The following is a 24,132-nucleotide window of genomic DNA, read 5'->3' on the forward strand; positions in this document are numbered from 1 at the left end:
TTGTCCGTGTAAAGATCATCATTCGCCAACTGTGACGCGCTCCACCACAGGTCCAGTGATAACCTTCGTCTTCCTTCCCGTACCATTCTCCCACTCGTTCCAAGGCTTCTTGCCTGCTCGTAACCATGGCCAGGCGACGAACATTGCCCTCCCGCTTATCAAGCCCTTGGAGATAGCCCCATAGACGTTACTATCCAGCGTTTCCCTCCAATTGTCCCCTTCAACCCACACATGACCCGGCGGGACCCGCACTCTTCCCTGCCACATCTCCCACCGCAGCGCATCCGGGTTCACGCGACCATTCACGATATCCGCGGGTTTACGTTTAGGATCCAACACGACGATGTCTCCTTCGAGCGCAATGACGCGTTTGACGGCCGAGCTCTCAGGCCGTTGCGGCGAGTTGAACATGACGATGGCGCCGCGCTGGAGGTCACGCGTCGGGGAGAACTTCTGCCAGAAGACAATGTCGCGGGCGCCGGTCAGATGATAGTCCGGCGAGAGCGTCGGCTGCATCGAGCGCCCATGGATATACGTATATTCGAGCAGGTTGTCGTTTATGAAGATGCAGATGGGTGTCGCGAGTGCAACAGGCAAGACGCCGCGGGCGACAATGGTGCGTACATTTCCGAACATTGATCCTCTGTCCGATGTTGACAGATCGTATTGAATCGTCCACTCGGCCTTGGAACTGACGCCGAAACAGGGTGGTCGGAAATAGCCGTCTTTGCGGAATGGGTGAGGCGAGATATGTAATGGGTCAATGTGGTGATGCCATTGCGTTCCGCATTGACCTTTTCACCTACCACCTGGGCACGAATTGAAATTATTCACATCACAGCTAAGATAAGATTCATGATGATTTCAGGACGACTGTGAAATATGCTTTTGAGAAACCTTTTCTGAACATCGTATCTACTTTATCATGTCTCTCGACGTGAAGAACATAGGAAATCATTTCATGGCCCAGCTGGAACTAGCTTGGCACCACAGACAAAATTAAAAACGCCAGAAACAAACCGAATCCTTTTCCTTCAATTCCCAACCTTCCCATACAATGGGAATCTAGTCATCCTCGTCAGAGAAGACCTCCTCACCACGCTTGCGGCGGGCCATACGGTCCTTCTTCTTCTTGCGCAACTCGGAGGCAGTAAGCTTCTTGGCCTTCTTCGTCGACTCGATCTTGTTGCCCATGGCGTCAAACTTCTCTTCCTCCTCGTCATCAGCCTTGAGACGGGGTCCGGCACCCTGACCCTGAACCCAGTTGTGACCGGAGGGAGTCATGCGGCCGTCCAAGCAGGCCCAGACTTCTTCAGTCAAGTCCTTGGTGAACTCGGCAGAGTGAGTGATGATGATGACACCACCCTCGAACGACTTGAGCGCCTTGGAAAGAGCTCCAAGAGAGTCACGGTCAAGGTAGTTGGTAGGTTCGTCGAGAACGATCAAGTGAGGTCGCTGCCATGAGCAAGCAGCCAGGACAACCTTGACACGCTGTCCTCCTGAGAGACCACGCATGCGAGAGTGTGAAACAAGCTCAGCATCAATACCGAAGTTGGCACAGTGAGACTCAATTTCCTTTCGGACTAAAGGACGGAACTGTCCACTGGCAAGAGCCTCCTTCTGGTCGACGTCAGCAACCATCTTCTGGTGAGAGGCGATGACCTCAGAACGGGGAATCCAGGCGTTGTCAGCAGTCATCATGGGTGTCCATCTCTCGTTCTTCATGCCGATGTTATCACCGAGCGCGAACGAACATTCGTATTCGTACGAGTTCTTGAACTTTCTTCGTGCGTGGATACCAATAATGCGACGCTGGGTACCCTCAATTCTGTAGATCTTGTCCATGGCCTTCTCATCCTCCTCGGTGACGATCTTGTTGGCACGGTCCATGGTCTCACGGTCCTCACCGGTCTGGAAACGCCACTGGATGTATTCAGAGGGAGTCTTGTCGAGATGGTGATCGATGTGCGCGAAAGCGTGCTGCTTGATGTAGGCGATACGGATGTTCTCGTGCTGGTAGACCTCACCCTTGGTAGGGATGAGTTCACCGGTCAGAACGTTGACGAGAGTGGACTTTCCAGCACCATTGGGTCCGATGACGGCGATACGGGATCCGAGCGAACATTGGAAGGTGACCTCCTGGATCTGAGGCTTGGGTGTGCCTGGGTATTGGAAAGTCATGTTGCTGACACGAACAATAGCCTTGGCCTTGGTCTTGACACCCTCGAGGAAACCCGGCTCAGGGAACTTGAATTCCATCTCGGAGGCACCGAGTTCGTAGTACGACTTGGCAGAGGGCACACGCTTGACGAACTCACTGAGCTTACCACGGTAACGCTTCAGCTTGAAACGCTCGTAGTGAATGACGTGCTGCACAACATTGTCGAGGAACTTGCTGTCGTGGGAGATGATGATCGATGTGCAGGGAGAACTGGTGAGGTAGTCCTCGAGCCACTTCACGTTCTTCACGTCCAAGTGGTTGGTCGGCTCGTCGAGCAGGAGGATGTCAGGTTTCTCGAAGACAGCACGCGCAAGAGCGAGCTTCATCTTCCAGCCACCAGACAGGGCAGTGATGGGACCGCTGAGCTGCTGGTCGTTGAAGCCGAAGGAGAGAAGAGTGGAAGTAACCTCGTCCTTGCTCAAAGTCAAACCGGCCTGGTTGAGCTTCATGAGAGTCCAGTCAATGACGGTAAATTCGGTGTCGGCGGCGTCCAAGTCGTGCTCGACGTAGACGGTCTTGACCTCGCTTTGCTTGGGGAAACCCTCAACCTGCTCGTTGTTGATGGCACGCATGAGGGTGGTCTTTCCGGAACCGTTGGGTCCGAGGAGACCGTAACGCTGACCACGCTTGAGGCGCAGAGAGGTCTGGTTGAGCAGGATCTTAGCGCCGTAGGCCAAGTTGAAAGTGCAGTTGCAGAGATCTTCACCCTCCTCTTCATCAGGCTCGACGGCGCTCTCATCAGCGGCAAGCGGAGAGGCGCGCTTTCGCAAGTTGTCAACGACGCCGGGCGCGTCCTTCTCGCCAACAATCGAGCTGAGGTAGGTAAGCAGGTTAGTAGACCAGGTGACGTTCTCAACGACCTTCTCGTCGACTAGTTGACCACCAATGGCCGCACAGTATGCCAGGACAGGGCCGAACTTCTTGACGGCATCCTTGTGGCTAGTGCTGAGGAGGTCGTTCAGCTTCTCAAGGACCGTCTTGACGTCGCTGTCGTGTGAAACCTCAGGGATCTTTCCATCCTTCACAGCACCGACACGAGTCAAAGTGTCAAGGGCCTGCTTGGTCTTCTCACGAGCTTCAGGGTCGGCAATGTTGTCGTTGTTGTAGTTCAATTGAGGCATGAGCTTCGGCAAGAAAGCAGCAACAATGTTGGGGTCCTCGACAAGCTTGCACATGTTGTCGACAATGACCGCGGATTTACGCTTGATGGCGGTCTCACGCTCCTTGAGACCACGCTCAAGAAGAGGCACCATGATAGCGAGAGTGGGCTCGTGCACATCAGTGACGAAAGTGGTCGCACCGAGCAAGTGAATGGTCTCGGCAACGTTCTCTGGCTGAGCGATACACTTGATCAACTCAGGGATGAAGCGGTCGATATCTCTGTTGACGATGAGAGCGCAGACCTTCTCCATGGTACCGTACGCCTTCTTCTTGACCTCCGGCTTGGTATCCCACATAGCCTCGGAGACGATGGGAATAAGTTCCGGAACGCGGAAGGCAGTCTGAGCGGGTGAGACCTCGCAGAGAGCCTCGATACACTCCAAGTCGGTCATCTTCTCGGGCCATTTCTGGGCGTTGCGGATGGACTCGATGAAGTGGGGGATGAGGAGCTTGCCAGCGTTGGCGTTCACGGCCTTGGTGATGGAGAGAGCAGCGTTCTGAGCAGCAACCTTGACGGTGGCCATCTTGTCTCCGACTGCGTTCAACGCAAGAGGCAAAAGCTCGACGAGGTAAGGCTCGACAGTGGGCGAGACCTGAGCGTGCTGGGCGATGGCAGCAATGGCCTCGCATGCATTTTGTCGCACAAGGGCATCCTTCTTGTTGGCGAGCAGCTTCTTCAGGCTCTCGACGGTCTTTGAGGGTGTGTCCAACTCTTGAATGTCGCCGTTGATGAAAGTGGCGAGCTCGATTGAAGTAGCCTTGGTCTCGTCGGCAGTCTTGGAGACCGACAACTTCGACATAAGCTCTTCGAGCACCTTGAGGCTCTGTGCGTTCTCTTTGGCGGCCATGATTGCAAAATCGGCCGACTAAAAAGAGAAAAAGAAAGAAAGAGGAATGATCTGGATAGGCAAAGAGGGAGGAGGGAAGAAAATATGTAGTTGGCAAGATTGGAGTTATGTGTAGTAAGGCGGGCGGCAAAAAATTACAGTGGGCCCCGCGCTGACTAGTGTCGGTATCGATAGCGATGTCCCATTCCTTCTGCTGTTCCGCCTCCATACCTAGGTATACACACAAAAGCGGGACAGAACAGTGAGAAAACTTGTCCAGTCAGACTTGTCGCGTGGTGATTGCATGCTTTCCCGTGTTGATCCGGTCACTGTTTTCGAGAACGCCGGTGCATAAAGTCACACTCGCCATGTTGTCTTGTTGGGTGTCCCTCACTGTGTACGGAAAATTCCTCGTGGGTAACGACAGGGACCGCCGCTAGCGCTCAACAATGCTGACCCCGCCAACGAAATAAATAAAATTATTTTTGGTGGTGCGCCCTCTGTGCGAAAACCCCCGAGACTTTCCGCTTACGACTCATTTTACAGTACCACGTAGTATGTACCAGCATCCAAGCCTCGTATGAGGAACCCCTGATCACAGAGCAAATAGAGCATACGACTGTGGTAGAATACAATCAATGGATGATTTGGCGTGTTGCAGGCGAGTGTCAAGTTTCTCGGCCGGCATCTAATTATACATCATGCTGTGTTATTATAAGTTCAAGGCGGCAGAGAGGAGCGGAGGGACTCCAATACCCTCCAGGGCTGGTTCTGGTGAAAGAACAGTGGCTCCTGATGTGCAGTCATTCCTGCAACCGCTCTGCTCAGCTCATCAATATATGAAATGACCCCGACGTGAGGAACAGAAGTGGACTTTGCGAGTCCCGGAAAGAGTTACAGCCTCTGGTGGTAGCGATTCTCTTCCAGACCCTTCTGCATGCTATGGCAAATGCAAGTGTGGTAGAATGTACTCAACGACCGCCCAGATCTCGAACTTCCACGCACTCGCGCATCAGCAAGCTTTAACTTCCTCCGCGCCCAATTTGTACTCGACGGCGCCAACCCGCCACCACGCTGTGGCGGAAAGCGTTCTGATACGTCCCATCAGGTGCACGCTGCGTATCGATTTTCCGAGATCTGATCGTCAGACCCTTTGGTGCTCTACATGGACGACGCTGTGGTATTCATCGTGATCCTGCATAAAATCTTACCGAGTCAACCTAGGAACTTTCCTATGCCCGCTGGACTTGCACTGTAGGCTCTCGGTGGGCTTAATAAACATCAGTTCACGAGTGTGTCCATCGGGAAATGGTTAGCACAGAAATGAGAAGAGATGTTGTGCACACACTCGATCCAAGGACACTATCCTTAAATTTCTAGACTAGCTAAGCACGCACAATAACGGGGTCATCCATTAGAAACCACTGACTACCCGTGACAAGTATCGGCCCAAATTTCGCGCTCACGCCACAAGGTATCATGAAAAGCAATCGTAAGTAAATCAAATCAACACGGCGGGAGCCCTCAACAGAAAAATCGAGATCTATACCCTCAACGGCTCCTGCCTCTCCTCAATACAGTCTTGACACTCATGCCAGCATCAGTGCCTTCCAGGAGAGTTCGCATCAGAACAGAGATGGGTGATGGCGACAACGCGCCTCATTAGGGGATTCCGTCCCGCAGAATTTTTTTTGTAATCCTTTCAAGTCTAACCAGACGGGGTTGAGGTGGTTGACAGACCGGTAAGAGATCGGCTGGGCTGAGCAGCTGTGGGTATCGACAGTGAAGCCACTGACAGATTTCGGCTCGAACTACCCTGCCGACTAGGAATCATACTTGGGTTAGGACTTGCCGGTCGGCTTCCATGAGGCGAGCGCGGAAATCTTGACGCCAGTGCGTGGTCAGGACCAATGACCTGTCCCGCATATGGTGATGCGGTTATGATCGTGCCAGGTGAAGTGAAAGGAGGTGGTATAGGACTTTCACTGCGGAATAGAGGATGGATGTGGGCCTGGTCGGAGGAAGATATTGATTGCCACGGGCTGGCTGACCGAGAAAGCTGGCGTGTGGAGTTTGTCTCGATAGCCGAAGTCAGACTTGCGAGAGGGTGAGATTCGTCTTCGACAGGAGAAATTATCACCGTACCATCGAAGGGCCCATCGCGAGGGTCAGACGGCGACACTGGTCGGCTTCCTGGAATGGTCTCGAGAGCCGGCCTGCACAGTTTACGCCCTGATGTTGCATCTGGCGCTTCAAACGGAGCAGATGCTTCCCAGGTGGCAAACTCGTTGGCCCTCTGAACAGCTTCGGCTTGTTCGAAAATTGAGACAGTTTCCTCGTTATCGCAGGAAGTTGATGTCGAGGGAAGCTTCGCGTTCGAGCTCATTGCACGAGTCTCGCGACCCTCGCTGGGCTCGCTCACCGTGATTGATGATACTGCAGGAATCGATGCGGCCCGCCGGCTAAATAGTGACGGGGTCGACAATGAACTGAGCCTGATCTTCAGCGGACTCTTGGACAGGAATTCATCGAAGTGGCTGGATCGGCGTGTATCAGTCACACCCTCCCGCGATGCTGCTAATTGTAGCCAGGACCAGGCGAAAATGGTGATACACGGGAGGGTGCTGATGCTGCAGAGCACGAGTCCGACAGCTGAAGAGATCCTCATGCGACTCGGGTCTACCGTTTCGCCCATGCGGTCGAATTGGGAGAACATGTAGGCTATGGTAGCCAATGTCATAGCGGTTCCAAGGCTGTATGAGATCAAGCCTAACATCCAGACAGGGATAGACATATGAGTGCTCGTGCCTTTGACGCAAAGGGTAAGGATGAGAAGCAATAATGAGAGAGCGAATAGATCTAGGAGAGACGCCCCTAGAGCTACGCCAGCAAATGGCTCGGCAAACCAGACTTGCAAGGTGATCCACACAGTTGTGGCCAGAGTTGCGAACTCTGATATCACTGCCGCGGCTGCAACAGCAGGGAATAAGAAAGATAGACGCCGCATGGCGATATGTTGGCCTGTTCAAGGCGTTGAAAAAATCGGGACTGGTGGTAATTGAAAAATGATAGTGGAAAATGCAAATGTTAAGGACAGGAAGGGTTTTGCCGTCGGTGCTTCAGGAGGTCATTCTGCGGAAGAATCTGGCGAGCTTGAGATGAATGATCATGACCGACTTAAGGAATGGTAGGTCAGAGGTCGGACAGGTCGTGGCTCCGAATATTAGGCTGAGAAAAGAACATGTTTGCAAGCTGCTCGACTTGAGGACGACGGTAATCCTGATAAGTATATACATCTGCACAGTCTAATGAGGCCTTGCAGTGTTGTTCGAAAGATCTTGGTTGGCGGTCGATCGGGGCGACAAAAACGTGCAACGGCCGAAATCCGACAAGCCACCCCGAAATATTCCAAGGCCCGATATAACAAACATGCATTGTCTGCAATCGCTTCGGCAACCAAGCTGCCGTGACGAATTTCACCTGCAAGCGATCAGCAGTTTAAAACGTTGGTTCATTCGGAGCGGCTCGCCCGATAATGTCCAATCTCGTAGCTAGGCATATATGTAGACGACGAAACCGAATGACGCCGCTCATGGCCGATAATACTCGGACAGCGTTGCGATTTGTCACTAATTTCGCTCGGCATGATTTCGCACGAACGTGTGCGATGTCTTGATCGAGTTCTACATGCCATGCCTGTTCCGTCAGGCTGCGAGTTCATGGATAGCGATCGAAGTGTCGTGGCTTTGCAACATACCAGCGCTCGAATGCATGTCAAAAAAATCTTTCACATGCCGGGCCTTTGTATCGCGTGATGTCTCAGCCAGGACTTGCCACGCCAACGCGATAATTCTGTCTTTACACGCAGATGAGATGCATCAAAGCATATCGCAGCAACCTGTATCGTTAGATTCGTCACTGTAGAATCATGTAAACATGGATAATATAACGTTCACCAGAGCGTTGACAGAACTATCACCAAGGTGAGGTTTGGGACAGGCGTTGGCCGAGCCGCCCGGGACTTTCCAAGAGGGCTCACGACCATCTCGAACAAACTCAGCGCACCTGGATCTCTCACTGATCACTGTATATCGCCCGAGCACGCATCTACAGAGACATCTCGGAGCGTCAGAATTTGAGATATATCTCGTCTTATGATCTGCCGCATTGCCAATGGTTCACATGTTGAGACAAGCTTGTCTGTGTGAAGCTTCTCCACCGACAACCAGACGATGTCGTGTCTGATATACATGGTATGGCCACGCGTGAATAGCATTGACGCACATCAATGTGGTTGACTTGATTGTGATCAGCAGACTCCTGTTGTCTAATGAACCCGCCTGCGATGGCACTTGGGAGAAATTTCGCATGTAGCATATGACGACAGGCCGATGCATCGGTATGATTGTCACGACAGGGCAGCTCACTTTTTGCCGAGTGCGCAGCGCACCGCAGGACGAGGTTCTTCAGCGGCCAACGGTGTTCCGCTGATCTGGTTTGAGCGAACTCGGCTAGCTCGGCTCTCATATCTTTAACGCGTCTGCAGTTGCCGGACATCTTTGTTTGTTGTCGGAACGTTGGTTGCATACATGCGTCTTCCATAATGGGGCACAAATTTTTCGTTGGATCGCAGCGGCGGCCCGACCACGGTCTGCTTATATTGGTATCACCATTGGGCGTGGACCGTTTCGACGGGCGTGCCGCTGCGAGATCAGGCTTGATCACAGGCACCTATGTATCTGAATGCATTTATCGTCGATACCTGGGGATATGTTATATCTATGCGTGTGTGCTGCTCTGAAATTCTGCAAGATCCTGGAATGGAAGCATGCAAACACACCTGGGCATATTGCATGAGAGCAAGGTCAAATTAAGTAGAGAGCATTGCCCTGCTAAGTATACTACATTCAAATGCGACACACGCATATGGTCTCTTCTACTCGTACATAATTCATTACATGAGCCACTCAAGCCAAAAAAAAGCTGTCAACGAATAATACGCAGTCAGCTGCGATCATGCTTTTCGCGAAACCTGAGCCGATCATCCTCAGACTTGCGTGCACACCAGGCTAGTGCTGGTTGCGGTGCTCGTTTGCCGTTGAAGGTGCCAATGAGCCAGTCTGTTACGGAGACAACTCGGGTCATCTGGTCCCAATGTCCACCTTCTTCAGTGTGTTCGATGACATGTTTCGCGATGCGGCCGCGTTCGTCAAAGTCGAAAATGAAGATCCCACAAAATTCCTCGGGATCAAGTGATTTGTCTGCTGATTCTCCTTTTGTCCCAGCAATAAAGGCCTTGATCCGGTCCACAGGGTCCTTTGCACTGATGCCCATACCGCGATATATCCCGCCTGTGCCGTCACGGTGCGTTGTCTTGCCACATGTTTTCCATTTGACCACCAACTGCTCTTGTCGGTGCTCTTTGCTCACACTGGCGCCACCTCGTCGGATCATGCGCTCCGACAGAATGCTCAATTCCACATTACCGATCAGCGGTACCCTGCCCCATGCCACCGGCGCAGTCCAGAGGGCTGCGACATATGCGATCCGACCAGAGACAGTCGGCAGGTGCGGATGTGTCGATGGGAAGAGGTGCAGACTAATCTGCGGGGACAAAACCTCCGATGGTAGCGGCTCTTTCAATAGTGTTGGAAGTCTCTCGTGAAGTGTTCGAATCGTCTTGCCGAGCTGCAGGGTGCGCTCATCTACTCGCTCGTCGCCAGGTTTGTGGTCGAGAGAATATGCGCAGGGCGCCGTGCTGGTGAACCAGATATCTCTTTCATTAGGTCCGACGTCCTTGACTTGGGCGAAGCATCTGCAGTTCTGCGAGCAGAGGCGTGGCTGTCGACATCGTTGAGCAGGCCTGGCTCCAGTCACTAAGAGCCGCTTATATGCCTGTGCAGCATCGCACTTCAACCGACGAGAGCGTAGAGACCAAAGTGCATGCTGCGTCATCTATGGCCGCGATAGGTGAGCTCATCCATAAGTGGGTCGATGTTATGTGCGAAATTGCTCGAATGCGGACTTTGTCTTAAGGGAAGGCGTAATGAAATGTTCAGCAGAAGTAACTGCTGATGTGGCAGGTGACAAACGAAGCTATAGTGGTTGGTCTTCGGATAATATGATGGTGTATTAGGGCAGTACTAACAAAATTAAGGCATTCTGCAGGTGTAGGGTGTAACTAGACCCGCAATGACGTCGAATCACGGGCTGTCAAATTGCACGTGAATTTGCTTGTGACATTGGGAATGTGCTGAACCATTTGTTTCCTCATGACGGTAAAGTAGGCCAATACTGTGAGGCATATGTCTTTGTTTCGACATATATCTCCAATGGCCCAGCATTCCTATGTATAATGTGAGAATACTTAATGTTGTATGAGAATTGGTCAACCATGCTCGGTATTCCCTCTAGAGTGCCTGAACTTCCATTGTACTCTCACGCGGTTGCTGTAATAGGCGAAATGCGCGGCGACACATTGTGCATCTGTAAAAAGGAACAGCATCCAGGGTTTCATTAAATCAGGTAATGTAGAGTTTCTCATGAATACTAAAGGTACAGTTCATCATCGTTTCCATATTTTCCACCAGGGGATAGTTTCGTGGCCTCCACTCCGGGAATGATTTCGACCCAGGCGAAACCAGTAAAGTGGAATTCCAATTGCCAGAAAGCCAAAGACAATGAGCGCTTGAAGTGGCTTCGCAAACACTGCTCTGCTCACCAAGAATAAGCTAACACAGCAGAAGATTATGGGCGTGATTATCCAGCATTTATAAGGTCGCTCCAGATCAGGCTCCTTGACTCGGAGCACGATCAGTCCGACAACAGCGGCGAAATAGAAAAGGTACGATGCAACGCCATAGAACGTCGTCAATGTTTGGAAATCACCGACGGCAAGGTAAGCGGATGTGAGAACGGCATTGAGAATGAGGGCGTAAATAGGCGTGAAGAAGAATCCGGGTTCATCGGCAAGCCAGCCGGCTAACCTCTTGCTGCGTGCAGTTCTTCTCGGAAGTCGCATGCGGTGTGCCGAACTCGAGAAACCGATCGTGCTGAAAAACTCCGGGATGTAATTCTCCTTGCTGGCTTTGTAGATAAGGCGACCGGTGGTAAAGGTCGACGCATTGAGCGCACCGAAACACGAACCGGCAACGGCGATGGCAAGCACAATCGCTCCAGCTGGGCCATATACGACACTCGCAAAGTCGACGGCGATTGTGTTCGAGTGCTGAATAATCTCGGTCGGCAGAACGAAGATATACGCCAGGTTCGCGAGGATGTATGATACAATGACCAATGGTAAGGCTGTGTGAATGACTTTGGGTAGGTCGCGACCGGGATCGACCATCTCTCCCACGACGAAGTTGGTGTTGTCCCAGCCATCGTACGCCCAGAGTCCAGCGTAGAGTGCGACAGCCCATTGCGAACTTGACGTAGAAGTACCCTCAAACCACGGAGTGGTGCGCCACGTCGTTGAGAGCGAAGCTTTGTTGTATGCCAATCCGGTAGTGCCCACCACTATACCAGTGATGGTGATGACGAGGAGACCAGCAATCTTGAAGAACATGAAAATGTCCGCGCTGCGAGTCCCTAGCTTTGTGGAAACACAGTTCATCAGGGTGACGATGATCAATGCGGCGAAGGCGACCCCCTTGTTGACCCAGGGGTTGACTGCTTCGGCGTCGGCGCCTACCACAGCTCGGACAAGATATTCTCCAAGGATGAGCGACACAATGGCTGCGGAACCGGGCTTGAGAACTGCCACGGAACACCAAGTAAAAACAAATCCCGCCCATTCTCCGAATATCTTCGCCAGATACACCTGCGCGCCTCCGTTCAGCGGCAGGGCGCCTCCTAGCTCCGCATAACTCGCTGCGCCTGTCCATGCCAATATACCCGAAATTACCCAGATGATCAGGGCCGCACCTGGCGATCCTGCGTTGCTGTTGACGCTAGCTGGTGAAGAGAATATGCCACTGCCAATAATCACTCCAACGACGAGCGATAATCCATTCAAAAACGTCAAGCTTTTGTTTCTTTCGAGGTTTTGCTGGCCCGGTGTATCAAATGTAGATGTGTTTGGTGTGCCCAATGCGGTGTATCCAGCACCGGAGGACGTCAGGGGAAATAATGCGTTATTGAAGTCGAATGTACTTGACACCGAATATGATCTGCGGTTGTGGTTGATCTGGCGAGTAGGCGTAGCATCATCCGATGACAGTTTCCGCGAACTCGGCGCGCCTGATGAGGACGAATCTTGTGATGCGCGGCCATGGTCGTGCGACGAGCTTGCTAAACTCGCAAGCTCCAACGAATCGCGAGGGGGCGCAAGTTGAGGCGCTTGGTGCGCCATTGTATGTGCACCTCGGATCGGAAAGATGAAGAGGATGCTATCGTATGGTCTTGCTGTTCAGTAGTAATTGCTCCATGGCCGCACAGGAAGATTAACGGTGCACAACGGGTCGCGTGCCGTGATGAACGTTGGTCGCTGCCCAGGTCATCGGATGGGCGCGACTTTCACGACCGCCGGGACGGTTTGTTAGCCCCTAGATTCCCAAGAAAGCTTCGTAGGGCTCTCCCCAGGACTGTTGGCACAACACACGTGCATGCTAATTTCCTGGCAACAACATGCCTCGACTTTACATCGGATGGTAATATCAATCTTCCAGGAGAGGAGCATTCCCACGCGATCGCATTTCACGGTCATCCTACGCGCTGTACCTCGTATTGTGCACTCTGTAAATGCGCATACAGGAGGGCCCGCGTGCATTCGCCCCAGGGTTGCAGCTAGGGTCAGCTTGGGGTTATCTGCTGCTGAATACACAAGGCGCGAACAGATATCATGACCACCCTGTTGAGAAAAAAATCGAACATCGCACTGTTAAATACGTCGAGACGCCCACACTATGTATCAAACTCGAGGTCAATCACATGTCCGATACACAACGACTGACATACCATATGCTTGAAAGAGGACCACAAGTGGCCCGTGAGCTTACGAGCACATTCGAAGGATCAGTTCCTCTGTCACATACAAGGGGCATACGCCAACATCACGCAGATTGAGGTCGTTGCGTTGCCATGCAGCGTGTGAGTTCTGTTGCACTCATGTAAATTGGCGGAGGCATACGAACCTCGCTAAAAGCCGGTTTCAGCTTGCGAGTTGCGACAGGAGTGGCTAAGGTATCGTTGCGAGGCCTGACCCGATTTCTGGAAACACAATAGTAAGAAGCCCTCTACTTCTTCTTCTTCCTAGATGGTGAACATCGCGGCAAGACGCCGCGTCTTGGGGAACCCGACTGCTGAGGAAATTGTGCATGACTCGGCCGGCACACCGAAGATGAGCATCCGAGAAGCGATCTCTGCGGAGTATCGCTTCATTCGACTGAAAGTTCGCGAGATTCAGTGCTCAAACTTGAGTTCTTGTACAGCGACATTCTTATACAAAGGCGATGGTATGGTATACATAAACTATTGAGGGTAATGTGCGTAAATCTATTTGAGAGTAGATGTGTCAGTGGAAATGGGACCAGTCTCGAGCATTGTATGTAACGCCACTGACCTGCTTCTTCCTGAGGTGTACTGGAGTCTCATTCTCTGGGGCTCCTGGGATGGTTTTCTCGATTTTCTGTGGCAGAGCCGGAATTTAGCACGTCTGTCCCACTCACGCGCCCAAGAGTTGGGGACTGACCAGTTTCTCGAAGACGCAAGCATTCAAGTTGCGCTCAAACCGTCTACATTGCCACAGCTGGTGGTTGTTGTTGTCCAGGCATTCCCAGTGCGCCCGAAATGTTTCCAAACAATTTTTCGTGACATCCTCCAACACCGATGCCGCACATCGGGTCACTTTTCGGCCCTCCCGGAGACAATCGAGCTCGCCCTTACCGTTCGACTCGGTCTTACAGAGCATGAAATCATCGTTGTATGCCTTGCATCGCGCACCAATGAAGTAGCTGGCAGAAAGAAGTGGCGCGGAGGATGAACCAATTTCAGTCACTTTCGGGATGTGATCGGGGAGAGGCGTGACGTCGATGAGGACCTGCTGATTGAACCTTGGGCGCGGTCAGGCAACAAGCTCAGAAAATCAGTATTGGTTCCAGAATACCTACCGGGGCTGACGATCGGACGACATGTTGAGAGGCTTTTCTTCAATGGCAATAGGCGCAGATGCTGTCAAGCTACAGCTCTTGACATTGAAGCCCGGGAGTAAATCCACCCCAAGGTTGGGTGTAGGTAAGCGATGTTGATTGATACGGTGAACTATTCAAGCCATCGGTCAACATTCCTGATCGCGGCCCACGGCCCGCAGCGTCAAGCTTTCAGGAAACGCGACAACACGCGAGAGCTTCGGCGATGATTACGGAGTAGATCTTGCATTGCGCCAATCTTCACCTTGCGCGATAGCTCGGAGATTACCCTTCGAAATCTTACGGCATCATTGCTCAACACTCGGCAAATCTCGTGGAGTTGTCAAGTCTTTGTTGTGACGGAGGGTCAGCACCATAACTCTACCTGGAAACTTACCGATCTCTGTGCGTCGGAAATATGAGTCTTTTCGGATCAAACACGCAAACAGCACAAGCACCTTCGACGGGACTATTTGGCTCCGGTCAAAATGCTGCACCATCCGCGGGAAGTGTCTTCGGCTCAGCTTACAAGCCAAGCACGACGCCAACACTAGGAGGTGGATTATTTGGACAAGGCGCTGCCCAGGGTGCTCAAGCAAATGGCAATTCGAGCGGGTTTGGCTCAGGTGCTGCTGCCTCGAGCGGTTTCGGATCCAATGCGAATGCAAATGGCAGTCAACCACAGAGCACAGGGGGCCTTTTCGGCTCGACCGCCATCAACACCCAGCCCGCTTCGGGAGGTCTCTTTGGAAACGCAAATACAAGCAACAATAATGGAGGTAACAACCAGGCTACTGGTAACAGCTTGTTCGGAGCCAGCCTAAATCAACAACAACAACAGCAACAACAACAACAACAACAACAAACGACCGGTGCCTCACTATTCGGCGGTGCACAGCAATCGAATGCGCAAAGCGCGCCTTCTCTGTTCGGTAGTACTTTGAGCGCAAGCGTAAGTTCGCAATCATGAAACGTTCCATGCAGACAGAATGACGCAGCTGACGGAGTTTGCAGAATGCGAATAAACCCTCACTCTTTGGAAGTGCACCGTCGCTGAATATGCAGCCACCTCAGCAGCAGGCTTCACAGCAACTAGGCGGTTCTGTCTTCAGCCCACCTACCGTCAGCGTGGGTGCGCAAGGACACCTCATCCCGTCCGCTTCACTTCAGCGGTTGCAAATGAGTGGCTTCTCGACTGTACCCAACGAACGAAAGATCGCCGATCAGATCAGAACGTTGACCAACAAATGGAATCCACAGGACGGCAACACGTTATTGAAGGCTTACTTGTACAATGCAGTCGACAAGTCATACGCTCCCTTTTTCTACCCAGATGCTCAGTCAGGCGAAGACGAGCAAGGCTGGGAAGAGGCACTCAACCAAAGACCAACCATGCCAAAGGTTGAAGGCGCTGAGGCGACTGCTCTAGCTTTCGTGCCCGTGCTATGTCGTGGCTTCAAAGCTCTTGGCGACAGAGTAGAGACACAAGCCAAAAGCGTGCTCGAAATGCGGAATCGACTCCATGAGATGAACAATTCCTTAAGTGCCGTCATGGACAAGCACCAGCAGTCTATCACTGTTAGGATAGAGAACGCTAAGAGACAACACCAAGTTCTTTCACAACGATGCTTGCATCTGGCTGTCAAAGTGCAAGTACTACGCAACCGCGGCTATGCACTCGACGCTGCAGAGGAAGGGCTGCGCAGGACACTTATCGATCTAAACCAACGAGTGCACGATGACGGTCTATCTGGGCGCGAGGATGAAATTTGGGCTCGAATGGTTGCACTGCGCGAGCGAACACGTTGGCTAGAAGAGGAGGGCAAGAGAGTTGCTGCGCAAATCGATACACAGCAACAGCAGAGGCAGAATGGTGCTGGAAGCGGGGGCAACAACTCCGACTCGATTCCGCAGCACGTTCTCCTCAAGACGCGGAAGATCATGAAGGACTACCACGACCAATTGACGCATTTGAGCAAGGAGTTAGAAGAAGTTACGCAGGAATATGCGCGCTACCAGAGCGCGCAGCGGTGAAAGAGACGGGATGTTCCACATAGCGCTGCTCAACTCCGCCTCCAGCCGTCAAGATTACGAAACTATTTTGAGCATCCTTACGTCTTTCCGAACGATTGACGAATGGCGTTGCCAAGTTCGATTTCATATGGAGTCTTGTGAAGGCACGGTCCCCATCAACATATATAGCGAAGGCGTTGAAATTTTCGTGATTGTCGTTTGGGACACTCTACTGTACACTATCCTTCCACTTCGCCTCTTATGACAACGGCTATGCATTGCTCGGGATGATATCATCTCCAGAATGAACCCTTCTTCGCGGTTGCGCCCAAATAGAATGACATGTGCGAATTCATAACCCCAGCTCTTAATACAATAGTATACACGTCGGTGCAAAAGTCGTAGCCTCTAGAATAGGTTGGTTGCGTATGAGACGACGAAAGGAGCTGCGCGACAGCATCGTCAGGATCGAGATGAGAATATTTCAACCTTCAAAAGATCACGTACAGAAATACAGGACGGTGCACATGCCGACGAAGCCGTATATCGTTGCTCTTGCAAGTGTCTCTTGTGCTCTGATCTCGTCCGCTGAGGGTTGTGGTGGTGCTGTGATTGGACTGTATTAGGATTGCTCGTGGAATTGCGTTGAATCGGCACCTTACCGCCTCCAAACATTATGACGGTATTTTTTCGCTGATGGATGATTAGAAAGTTGATGCGATACTTCGAATGCGATTGCGGTTGCGGATCCGAATTTGTCGTTGAGAGTCTTGACGCTTGTGAGATTCCTTAGAGCATGTGATGAATTGAAGTTGTAATATCCCCGTCACGTGAGCACGGGCCTCTACGCGGAAGTCACCAACGTCGTCCACTTGTATCCTCAATATCAATACGACGAGTTGCCATCTGTTCCCAACAACCATCCTTGGAAACTTTCGTCGAGGTCCAGCGAACAGTGCAAACCGATCGCCAAGATGGAAGACCTTGAGGATCCTCAGGGCGCGCCCGTCACTGGTGCCGTGAATGAGCCTGAAGGCAACAAGGATCCCCGGGATCCGCTACGTCCAGGAATTGACGAAGAAGACAACGCTCGCACGCCGCCGCTGGCCGATCCGACCGCAGATATGGAAGGACGGGAGGACAATGGAGAGCTTGGCATGGGCGACGAGACAGATGGGCAAGCCGCTGCCGATGACGACGATGAACTGGAGTCAGACCTGGAGGAATTGGACGAAGCGGAATTTGAAAACTTTGACGCGTCTGCCGTGAACATCTCGGCCCAGCCGATGCAAGTTGACGAAAGCAACGTGGCTTTGCTGGGTGTGCACAAACGCAAGCGGACTGCGGAGGAGGAAGCTGAACGCGAGAGGAAGAAGAAAAAGAAGGAGCGGAGACGCGAGAAGCCAAAGAGGAGCAAGAAGGCTGCCGGAGACGACGACGATCTCGATCAAGGCGAAGACTTGGATGGGAAACGTGCGAGGAGGAGCAAGCTTGGTCCTGATGGGAGACCTGTCAAGGCAGTGAGAAGACCGAGGACCCCCGAGAATGAGGAGAACCTCACACCAGAAGAGCGTAAGTTTGGACCGAACCGGACTGCAATGAATTGTTGCTGGAACATGACCTCTAACGTGACTGTAGGACGACGTCGTGCTCTCGATCGCAAAATGGAAGATGCGCTCAAGACCAACAGGGTCTCGCGTCGCAAGCAAGCTGTGGTGCTTGAAGAGCGAGCTGATCAAGAGATCGAGGCGATGCGTCAACGCATGGCCAAAGCCTGCGAGATGGACGCTCAAGCGCGCGCCCAAGGGGAAGTCGCGGTGTACAAGCTCAAGATTCTGCCCGACGTGGTGGAGCTGATGAACCGCAACACGATCCAAGCACAACTGGTCGATCCGGACGTGAACATCCTGGAAGCGGTGCGATTCATGCTCGAGCCGGCCGATCAGGACGCCGCTCTCCCCAACTACCAGATCCAGCGCGAGCTCTTCGCCATTCTGACCAAGCTCAACATCGGCAAAGAGGCCCTGAAATCCTCCGGAATCGGCAAGGTGGTCTTGTTCTACACCCGCTCCGTCCAGCCGCAACCCGAGATCAAACGCCAAGCCGAGCGCCTCGTCGGCGAGTGGATGCGCGTGATCCTCGGCAAGAGCAAAGACCGCCGCAACATCTCCGTGGAGACGCGGACCTACGACCCCTCGGTGCAGATCCAGCGCGCTACCGCCCCCAGCCAGGCGGAACAAGTCGCCGCGGCCGCCGAGCGGCGGCGTCGCGTCCTGGAGCCCAGCCGCCCCGCGAACCGCGCTCGTTTGGACAATGCCGGCGTCGGCACATACACCATTGCTCCCGTCAGCAATCTCAGCAATGTGCAGGGCATCGGGGCGAGGAGGCCTGGTGCCGCGGGCGAGGAGGCGTTCCGCAGGATTGCGGCTCGCAGTGCGATGAAGGCCAACGGGACTGGGAGACGATGAGTGCTCCGTCGGGACTCCAGTCCCTCCGGCGCCCACCGCATCGTCCTACATTTTTCTCTTTCGATCTGTTCTCAGAATGGAGTTGTGGAGTTTTCCTCCGGCGTGAATTTCAACGCGGAATTTTGTCTCTAGACCATCATGTACTACCATCATTGTATTCAATGCTCCGTTCAATGCAGAAAGTGACTTTGTGTCCCTGGCGCCCATTTCGCATTGCATTCGCGAGTGAAAAAAAAACCACTCGCCGCGCTGAAAACGTGAAATCCTACTTCGCGAAACAATGGAAAGCGCAGAAAACTCCCCAGAATTGACCACGCCTTCGACCTCGGACCAGAGAGGACGTATTCTACGGAATAGATGATCCCCCCGCACCCTCACAGTCATCCTAGAAATCCTCTCGGGTCCAACCCCTGCACCTCCGCACTCCTCGCCTCCCCCTCGAACACGAACTCGCTGACGAGCTTCCCGCTCGCCGGCCCGTTCTGGATCCCCCAGCACGTGTGGCCCGCCGCGAGCCACAGGCCGGCGACGTGCGTGCGCCCGATCAGCGGCGAGCCGCTGCCGGTCACGTTGGGGAGGTAGCAGGCCTGGCGGGCCGTGACCTCGCCGGCGGCCAGCTCGGGGGAGATGGCGGAGACGAAGTCCACGACGTCCTGGCAGCGCCGCGCGTCGACGGCGACCTCCGCCGTGGTCGCGGGCAGCGCGAGGTCGTGGTCGCCGTCGCCGCACGCGTACACCTCGCCGTGCGGCCGCGCGTAGATCTCCGGCGTCACGATCTGGCCGGCGCGGGCCGGGTTGCGGCCGAAGGGCGACGGGAGCCGGATCTGCGTGAAGAGCGCGTACGCGCTGACGGGCCGGCTGGGTCGGATGGTGACGGAGTGGGCGCGCAGGCCGGTGATCGGGGCGTCGGGGTAGAGGGAGCGGGTCCAGGGGCCGGCGGCGAGGACGATGTCGGTGGCGGGGACGGTCTTCGAGGTCCCGTCGTGTGTGTAGGTGACGCCCGTGACGGTCTGGCCGTCGGGGGCATAGGAGATGTTTGTCACCGGCGCATCCTCGAGGATGCTTGCACCTTTCTCTTTGGCGAGCTCCGCCATGGATGTTGTGAACTGGTAGGGATGGACCTGGGCGCTGTCCGTGGGTGTGCTCATCTCGTCGTAAGTACGTATTCCATCGGGATGAACCCAGTCTAGTTCTGGCGGCACGCCTGCTGCTCGAAGCTTTGCCATTGCCTCATTGCTTCTCTTCTGGAGGCTGACATTCTCCTTGACGTCGCTGTTGTCGCCACTCATGACATCGTCTTTGCCTGCAACGTTCGTCTTGGCAGTCTCCGCAGGCACATCCCGACCGTCACACTCGACCTGCGCACAGTGGACTGCCCGGTAGCCCCATCGCTGCTCTCCGTTGTGCTCTTCGGCGAGTTGCTTGTGGAGCCGGTAACTCAGGGGGACGATGCTTGACGGATATGCCCACAAGGCGAGTAGGCCGCCGGCCTTTCCTGATGCACCACCTGCAATCTTGGTTGATTCTAATAGTGTGATTTTATGCTTGCTAGGGTCGTACGAAGGGTGCCTCGTGAGAAAGTATGCAGATGTGCAACCGATAATGCCACCCCCGATAATCACAATGTTCTTGGTTTCCTTATCAGAAGCCATGGTGGCGAAAGAATTTGTGCAATGGGAGATCTTGAACTGCGTCGAGAAGACGCCAAACGCTCGAATCTGTATCGCCAGGATGCGAATCTATCTATGCGTTATTTTTGTGTGGCAATGGTCGACTTCTGTGAGATTATTTCGAGACGTGGCCGTGGTGGTTGACTACCAGTTGCCACTCGCCGAAGCTAGATCGAAGTTGCTCGGCACATCAATGGTAGACACCTCGGAATCCTGTGTCCATTACGTGAGCTTACGTCACTTGTGCATTACCTACTGGAAACGAATAACTCCTGGAGATCGTCACGACATTTTCCTGCATTGATATCAAAGAGTTGCAGTCTGAACGGGTGTTGCTAATCAAGCTCGACATTTCGGTGGCACGTAACAACCCGTTCGAGCATGTGGGGTCGACGACGACGATTTGGACGTAGTGCGGCTAGCAGGAGAAGCCAATCTTCGGGCACGTAACCAATGTTGAGAGAGATGACGAACAAAACAATGCTGGAGAGAACAGAAGTTTGCTGCATTTGCTTTTTCCTTTTCCTCATCTCGCCACCGCGACTTCCGAATCGCGTGCGACCAGTAGTCTAGTGGCAGATGCCAAATCTAGTCAAGCATGTCATAAAAGCCAGTCCGCGAACGGCGGAATCCAGCCATCGATGCCACAAATGCGCGTTCCAACATAAACTCCACATCCACGCGACCGGCCGTGGTGGAACTCCGCTGATCGCTCCACTCTGACTGTCCATATCCCGCACCCAGAACGACCCGTAAGAGCCAGAAGACGATACGCTTAGAAGCACTTGCGGTGGACGATGGAGGGGCCAGACTCGTCGTACTCTTGCTTCGAGATCCACATCTGCTGGAAGGTCGAGAGAGAGGCGAGAATGGAACCACCGATCCAGACGGAGTACTTTCGCTCCGGAGGCGCGATGATCTTGACCTTCATGCTGGACGGGGCGAGGCCGGTGATTTCCTTGTACATACGGTCGGAGATACCAGGGTACATGGTGGTACCGCCAGACTGGTCAACAAGTTAGCAAAGCCCGTCCTGCGTGTACAAGCCCGTTTGATAAAAAAAAAGCTGGAGACCTACCATGACAATGTTGCCGTACAGGTCCTTGCGAACATCGATATCACACTTGGTGATGGAGTTGAAGGTGGTGACGTGGATACCGCCGGATTCGAGACCGAGGACGGAAGGCTGGAAGAGAGCCTCAGGCGCACGGAAACGCTCGTTGCCGATGGTGATGACCTGACCGTCGGGAAGCTCGTAGGACTTCTCGAGGGTGGAGCTCTGGCTGGCGGTCTGGATCTCCTGCTCGAAGTCAAGGGCGACATAGCAGAGCTTCTCCTTGATGTCACGGACGATTTCACGCTCGGCAGTGGTCGAGAAGACGTAGCCACGCTCGGCGAGGATCTTCATGAGGTAGTCAGTCAAGTCACGACCGGCCATGTCGACACGGGAGATGGCGTGAGGAAGAGCGAAACCCTCGTAGATCGGGACGACGTGGGTGACACCGTCACCGGAGTCGAGGACGATACCGGTGGTACGACCGGAGGCGTACAGGGACAGAACGGCCTGGATGGAGACGTAGAAGGCGGGTGCGTTGAAGGTCTCGAAGACGATCTGGGTCATCTTTTCACGGTTGCTCTTGGGGTTGATGGGAGCCTCGGTGAGGAGGACGGGGTGCTCCTCTGGCGCAACACGGAGCTCGTTGTAGAAGGTGTGGTGCCAGATCTTCTCCATGTCATCCCAGTTGGTGACGACACCGTGCTCGATGGGGTATCGCAGGGTGAGGATACCACGCTTGCTCTGTGCCTCATCACCGACGTATGAGTCCTTCTGGCCCATACCGATCATGATACTATGCTCTTGTCAGAACCGCAGGCCACATCGTGACGAATCGGAAATCCGTGACCTACCCGTGGTGGCGCGGTCGGCCGACAATGGACGCTGCAACGATTGTGAGCCCATGATCTGCGATGAAGATTTATCGAGAAGGGACAACTTACGGAAAACAGCACGCGGCGCATCATCACCGGCGAAACCGGCCTTGCACATACCGGAGCTGCATCGATGTTAGCTTTCCGATTCTCTCGAGTTTCACGTTCGACCGTCTGAGCAGAAGGGCACAGGCGCAGGCTGCACAGATTCCACGGTCGCTCATTCGCTCATTGGAGATCCAGAGGATCCCGTGAGGTTCTTTGAAGTGGCTTACCCATTGTCAATGACGAGAGCTGCGACCTCTTCTATTTGTCGCATCCACGTCAGTGTCTATCTCTTCCGCAGTCGAGCCGTTCAATTCGGTTGCGCAGGTGGTGAAGTGATCCGACGTACCTTCCATGGTGGCGGTGTGTGTGTGAGAAGGAGTGTTGAATAAAAAAGGTGGGGTGTGTGTGTTTGTCGCCTCAGATGAGGTTTGAAGACGTAGACGAGAAGAAGTAAAGAGTTAGGAGGAGGGAGTGAGTGTAGCTGTACGGAGAGCTACAGGTGACAGTGGTGCGGAGGCGATAGTCGTAGTAGAGTACGTCGTCGGGTGGAATATACGAGAGAGAGAGAGAGGGAGAGGGAGAGAGAGAATGGGCGATTGGTAGCGGCAGCAGCAGCAGCAGCAGGAGAACGATAGGGAGTGATGATGAGATCGATACCCTACAGTACAGTAGTAGCTTCTGGGCTGTCTGTGTGTGCGTGTGTGCGTCTGTGGGTTTCCCGGGGGGGTTTTTTGCGGTGAGAAGAGGGCCAAATCCGTGCTGGCAGGCAGGCGGGCGGGCAAGCAAGCAAGCAAGCAGGCAGGCAGTCCAACAAGCAGGCAGGCAGGTCAGGCAGAGGCCAGGTGCGTTGTGGTTGTGTTGTGTGTGCGTGTCAGGCTCCCAGATAATTCCACCCCTCTGTCTGTCTGTCTACCCAGGGTGCCCATTCATGTGTGAGATTGATGATACTGTCCCCTCTGCGGCTCTCTACCTGGATTGGAGCTCTCTCTACTCTCTACCTTGAATTGACCGCCCTCCCTTCCCTGCTTCCTCTTCGTAATAAATCTACAGTCAAAGAACACAGCTATGATCCCTATACCTGTGACCTTCGTCCTCCATGCACAATTGCCCCAAGACGGATTCCAATGGACGATAAGGAGCGTTTCGGGGGCATCAGGCCAGCCAGATTTCGGAGCTGGACAAATTCAGCTGTAGTGAGTGTGCTGAGAGAGTGGGGGCAAAATGTTAGAGGGAAACAAAAGGTCGACCAGCTCAACGCAGCTCGATGATTGGTCGATTCTGGGGGAATTTCCAGGGCCCAGCTGTTTCCGCCGGTCGGGAATGGAATGGAACGCCCTGTCGTCACTTCCTACCAGACCGCCCAGGTGGAGACAGACTTCGATACAGCCCTGGGGGTCCATGGACGCCAGTACACTTGGACATCCCGGAAGTAGGGACGGCAAGCAAGCAAGCAAGCAAGCAAGCAAGCAATCCATCAATACTACAAGTGCCCATCTACTGTAAATAAATCGCCTTGGTACATGTCCACGGGGAGCACTCATCTTCGTCCGCAAGACACAATTGATAACACTCCCGGGCGCCATCTCGACTGGCTATTTCCGTGCTGCGTATTCGCCCGTCGTGCTTCTGCCACAATGCACCCAGCTGCTCAGGTTGTCCACATTCACG

The 24,132-nt window shown here is 53.6% G+C and overlaps 11 protein-coding genes across 11 annotated transcripts; 2 read left to right on the forward strand and 9 right to left on the reverse strand.

Moving 5' to 3' along the window:
* Window positions 1-18: 18 nt before the first annotated feature.
* On the reverse strand, window positions 19-636 carry K489DRAFT_310095 (LexA/Signal peptidase; the record flags this gene model as incomplete). The annotated part of the gene is made up of 2 exons (XM_033600681.1): window positions 19-258; window positions 307-636. 2 exons carry the CDS (start codon window positions 634-636, stop codon window positions 19-21), a joined length of 570 nt encoding a protein of 189 aa, XP_033464483.1.
* Window positions 637-852: 216 nt separating this feature from the next.
* Window positions 853-4,526, reverse strand: K489DRAFT_348808 (elongation factor EF-3). The gene has a single exon (XM_033602383.1). The coding sequence runs from the start codon at window positions 4,228-4,230 to the stop codon at window positions 1,066-1,068; it is 3,165 nt and encodes a 1,054-aa protein (XP_033464484.1). The 5' UTR covers window positions 4,231-4,526; the 3' UTR covers window positions 853-1,065.
* Window positions 4,527-5,762: 1,236 nt separating this feature from the next.
* K489DRAFT_375548 (uncharacterized protein) lies at window positions 5,763-7,082 on the reverse strand. The gene has a single exon (XM_033603710.1). It carries the CDS (start codon window positions 7,001-7,003, stop codon window positions 5,918-5,920), a length of 1,086 nt encoding a protein of 361 aa, XP_033464485.1. The 5' UTR covers window positions 7,004-7,082; the 3' UTR covers window positions 5,763-5,917.
* Window positions 7,083-8,291: 1,209 nt separating this feature from the next.
* On the reverse strand, window positions 8,292-9,012 carry K489DRAFT_16897 (uncharacterized protein). The gene has a single exon (XM_033599354.1). It carries the CDS (start codon window positions 8,809-8,811, stop codon window positions 8,362-8,364), a length of 450 nt encoding a protein of 149 aa, XP_033464486.1. The 5' UTR covers window positions 8,812-9,012; the 3' UTR covers window positions 8,292-8,361.
* Window positions 9,012-10,325, reverse strand: K489DRAFT_375550 (uncharacterized protein). The gene has a single exon (XM_033603711.1). The coding sequence runs from the start codon at window positions 10,162-10,164 to the stop codon at window positions 9,214-9,216; it is 951 nt and encodes a 316-aa protein (XP_033464487.1). The 5' UTR covers window positions 10,165-10,325; the 3' UTR covers window positions 9,012-9,213.
* Window positions 10,326-10,605: 280 nt separating this feature from the next.
* On the reverse strand, window positions 10,606-12,704 carry K489DRAFT_375551 (amino acid transporter). Its single transcript, XM_033603712.1, has one exon. The coding sequence runs from the start codon at window positions 12,560-12,562 to the stop codon at window positions 10,775-10,777; it is 1,788 nt and encodes a 595-aa protein (XP_033464488.1). The 5' UTR covers window positions 12,563-12,704; the 3' UTR covers window positions 10,606-10,774.
* A 976-nt stretch (window positions 12,705-13,680) lies between these two features.
* K489DRAFT_406147 (NADH dehydrogenase, alpha subcomplex, subunit 8) lies at window positions 13,681-14,341 on the reverse strand (the record flags this gene model as incomplete). The annotated part of the gene is made up of 4 exons (XM_033607222.1): window positions 13,681-13,704; window positions 13,772-13,837; window positions 13,901-14,261; window positions 14,319-14,341. The coding sequence occupies 4 exons, from the start codon at window positions 14,339-14,341 to the stop codon at window positions 13,681-13,683; spliced, it is 474 nt and encodes a 157-aa protein (XP_033464489.1).
* Window positions 14,342-14,567: 226 nt separating this feature from the next.
* On the forward strand, window positions 14,568-16,718 carry K489DRAFT_427813 (uncharacterized protein). The gene is made up of 2 exons (XM_033608312.1): window positions 14,568-15,288; window positions 15,351-16,718. Exons 1-2 carry the CDS (start codon window positions 14,755-14,757, stop codon window positions 16,368-16,370), a joined length of 1,554 nt encoding a protein of 517 aa, XP_033464490.1. The 5' UTR covers window positions 14,568-14,754; the 3' UTR covers window positions 16,371-16,718.
* Window positions 16,719-17,323: 605 nt separating this feature from the next.
* K489DRAFT_366604 (uncharacterized protein) lies at window positions 17,324-18,817 on the forward strand (the record flags this gene model as incomplete). The annotated part of the gene is made up of 2 exons (XM_033602791.1): window positions 17,324-17,921; window positions 17,988-18,817. 2 exons carry the CDS (start codon window positions 17,324-17,326, stop codon window positions 18,815-18,817), a joined length of 1,428 nt encoding a protein of 475 aa, XP_033464491.1.
* Window positions 18,818-19,197: 380 nt separating this feature from the next.
* K489DRAFT_391936 (FAD dependent oxidoreductase) lies at window positions 19,198-20,710 on the reverse strand (the record flags this gene model as incomplete). Its single annotated transcript, XM_033606717.1, has 2 exons — window positions 19,198-20,499; window positions 20,690-20,710. The coding sequence occupies 2 exons, from the start codon at window positions 20,708-20,710 to the stop codon at window positions 19,198-19,200; spliced, it is 1,323 nt and encodes a 440-aa protein (XP_033464492.1).
* Window positions 20,711-20,971: 261 nt separating this feature from the next.
* On the reverse strand, window positions 20,972-22,864 carry K489DRAFT_330183 (Actin/actin-like protein). The gene is made up of 5 exons (XM_033602115.1): window positions 22,692-22,864; window positions 22,486-22,541; window positions 22,396-22,426; window positions 21,566-22,337; window positions 20,972-21,493 (listed from the first exon to the last, which is right to left on the reverse strand). Exons 1-5 carry the CDS (start codon window positions 22,733-22,735, stop codon window positions 21,263-21,265), a joined length of 1,134 nt encoding a protein of 377 aa, XP_033464493.1. The 5' UTR covers window positions 22,736-22,864; the 3' UTR covers window positions 20,972-21,262.
* Window positions 22,865-24,132: the final 1,268 nt, after the last annotated feature.

This window comes from Dissoconium aciculare (genome assembly GCF_010015565.1).
Source record: "Dissoconium aciculare CBS 342.82 unplaced genomic scaffold K489scaffold_1, whole genome shotgun sequence".
NCBI lineage: Eukaryota > Fungi > Ascomycota > Dothideomycetes > Mycosphaerellales > Dissoconiaceae > Dissoconium > Dissoconium aciculare.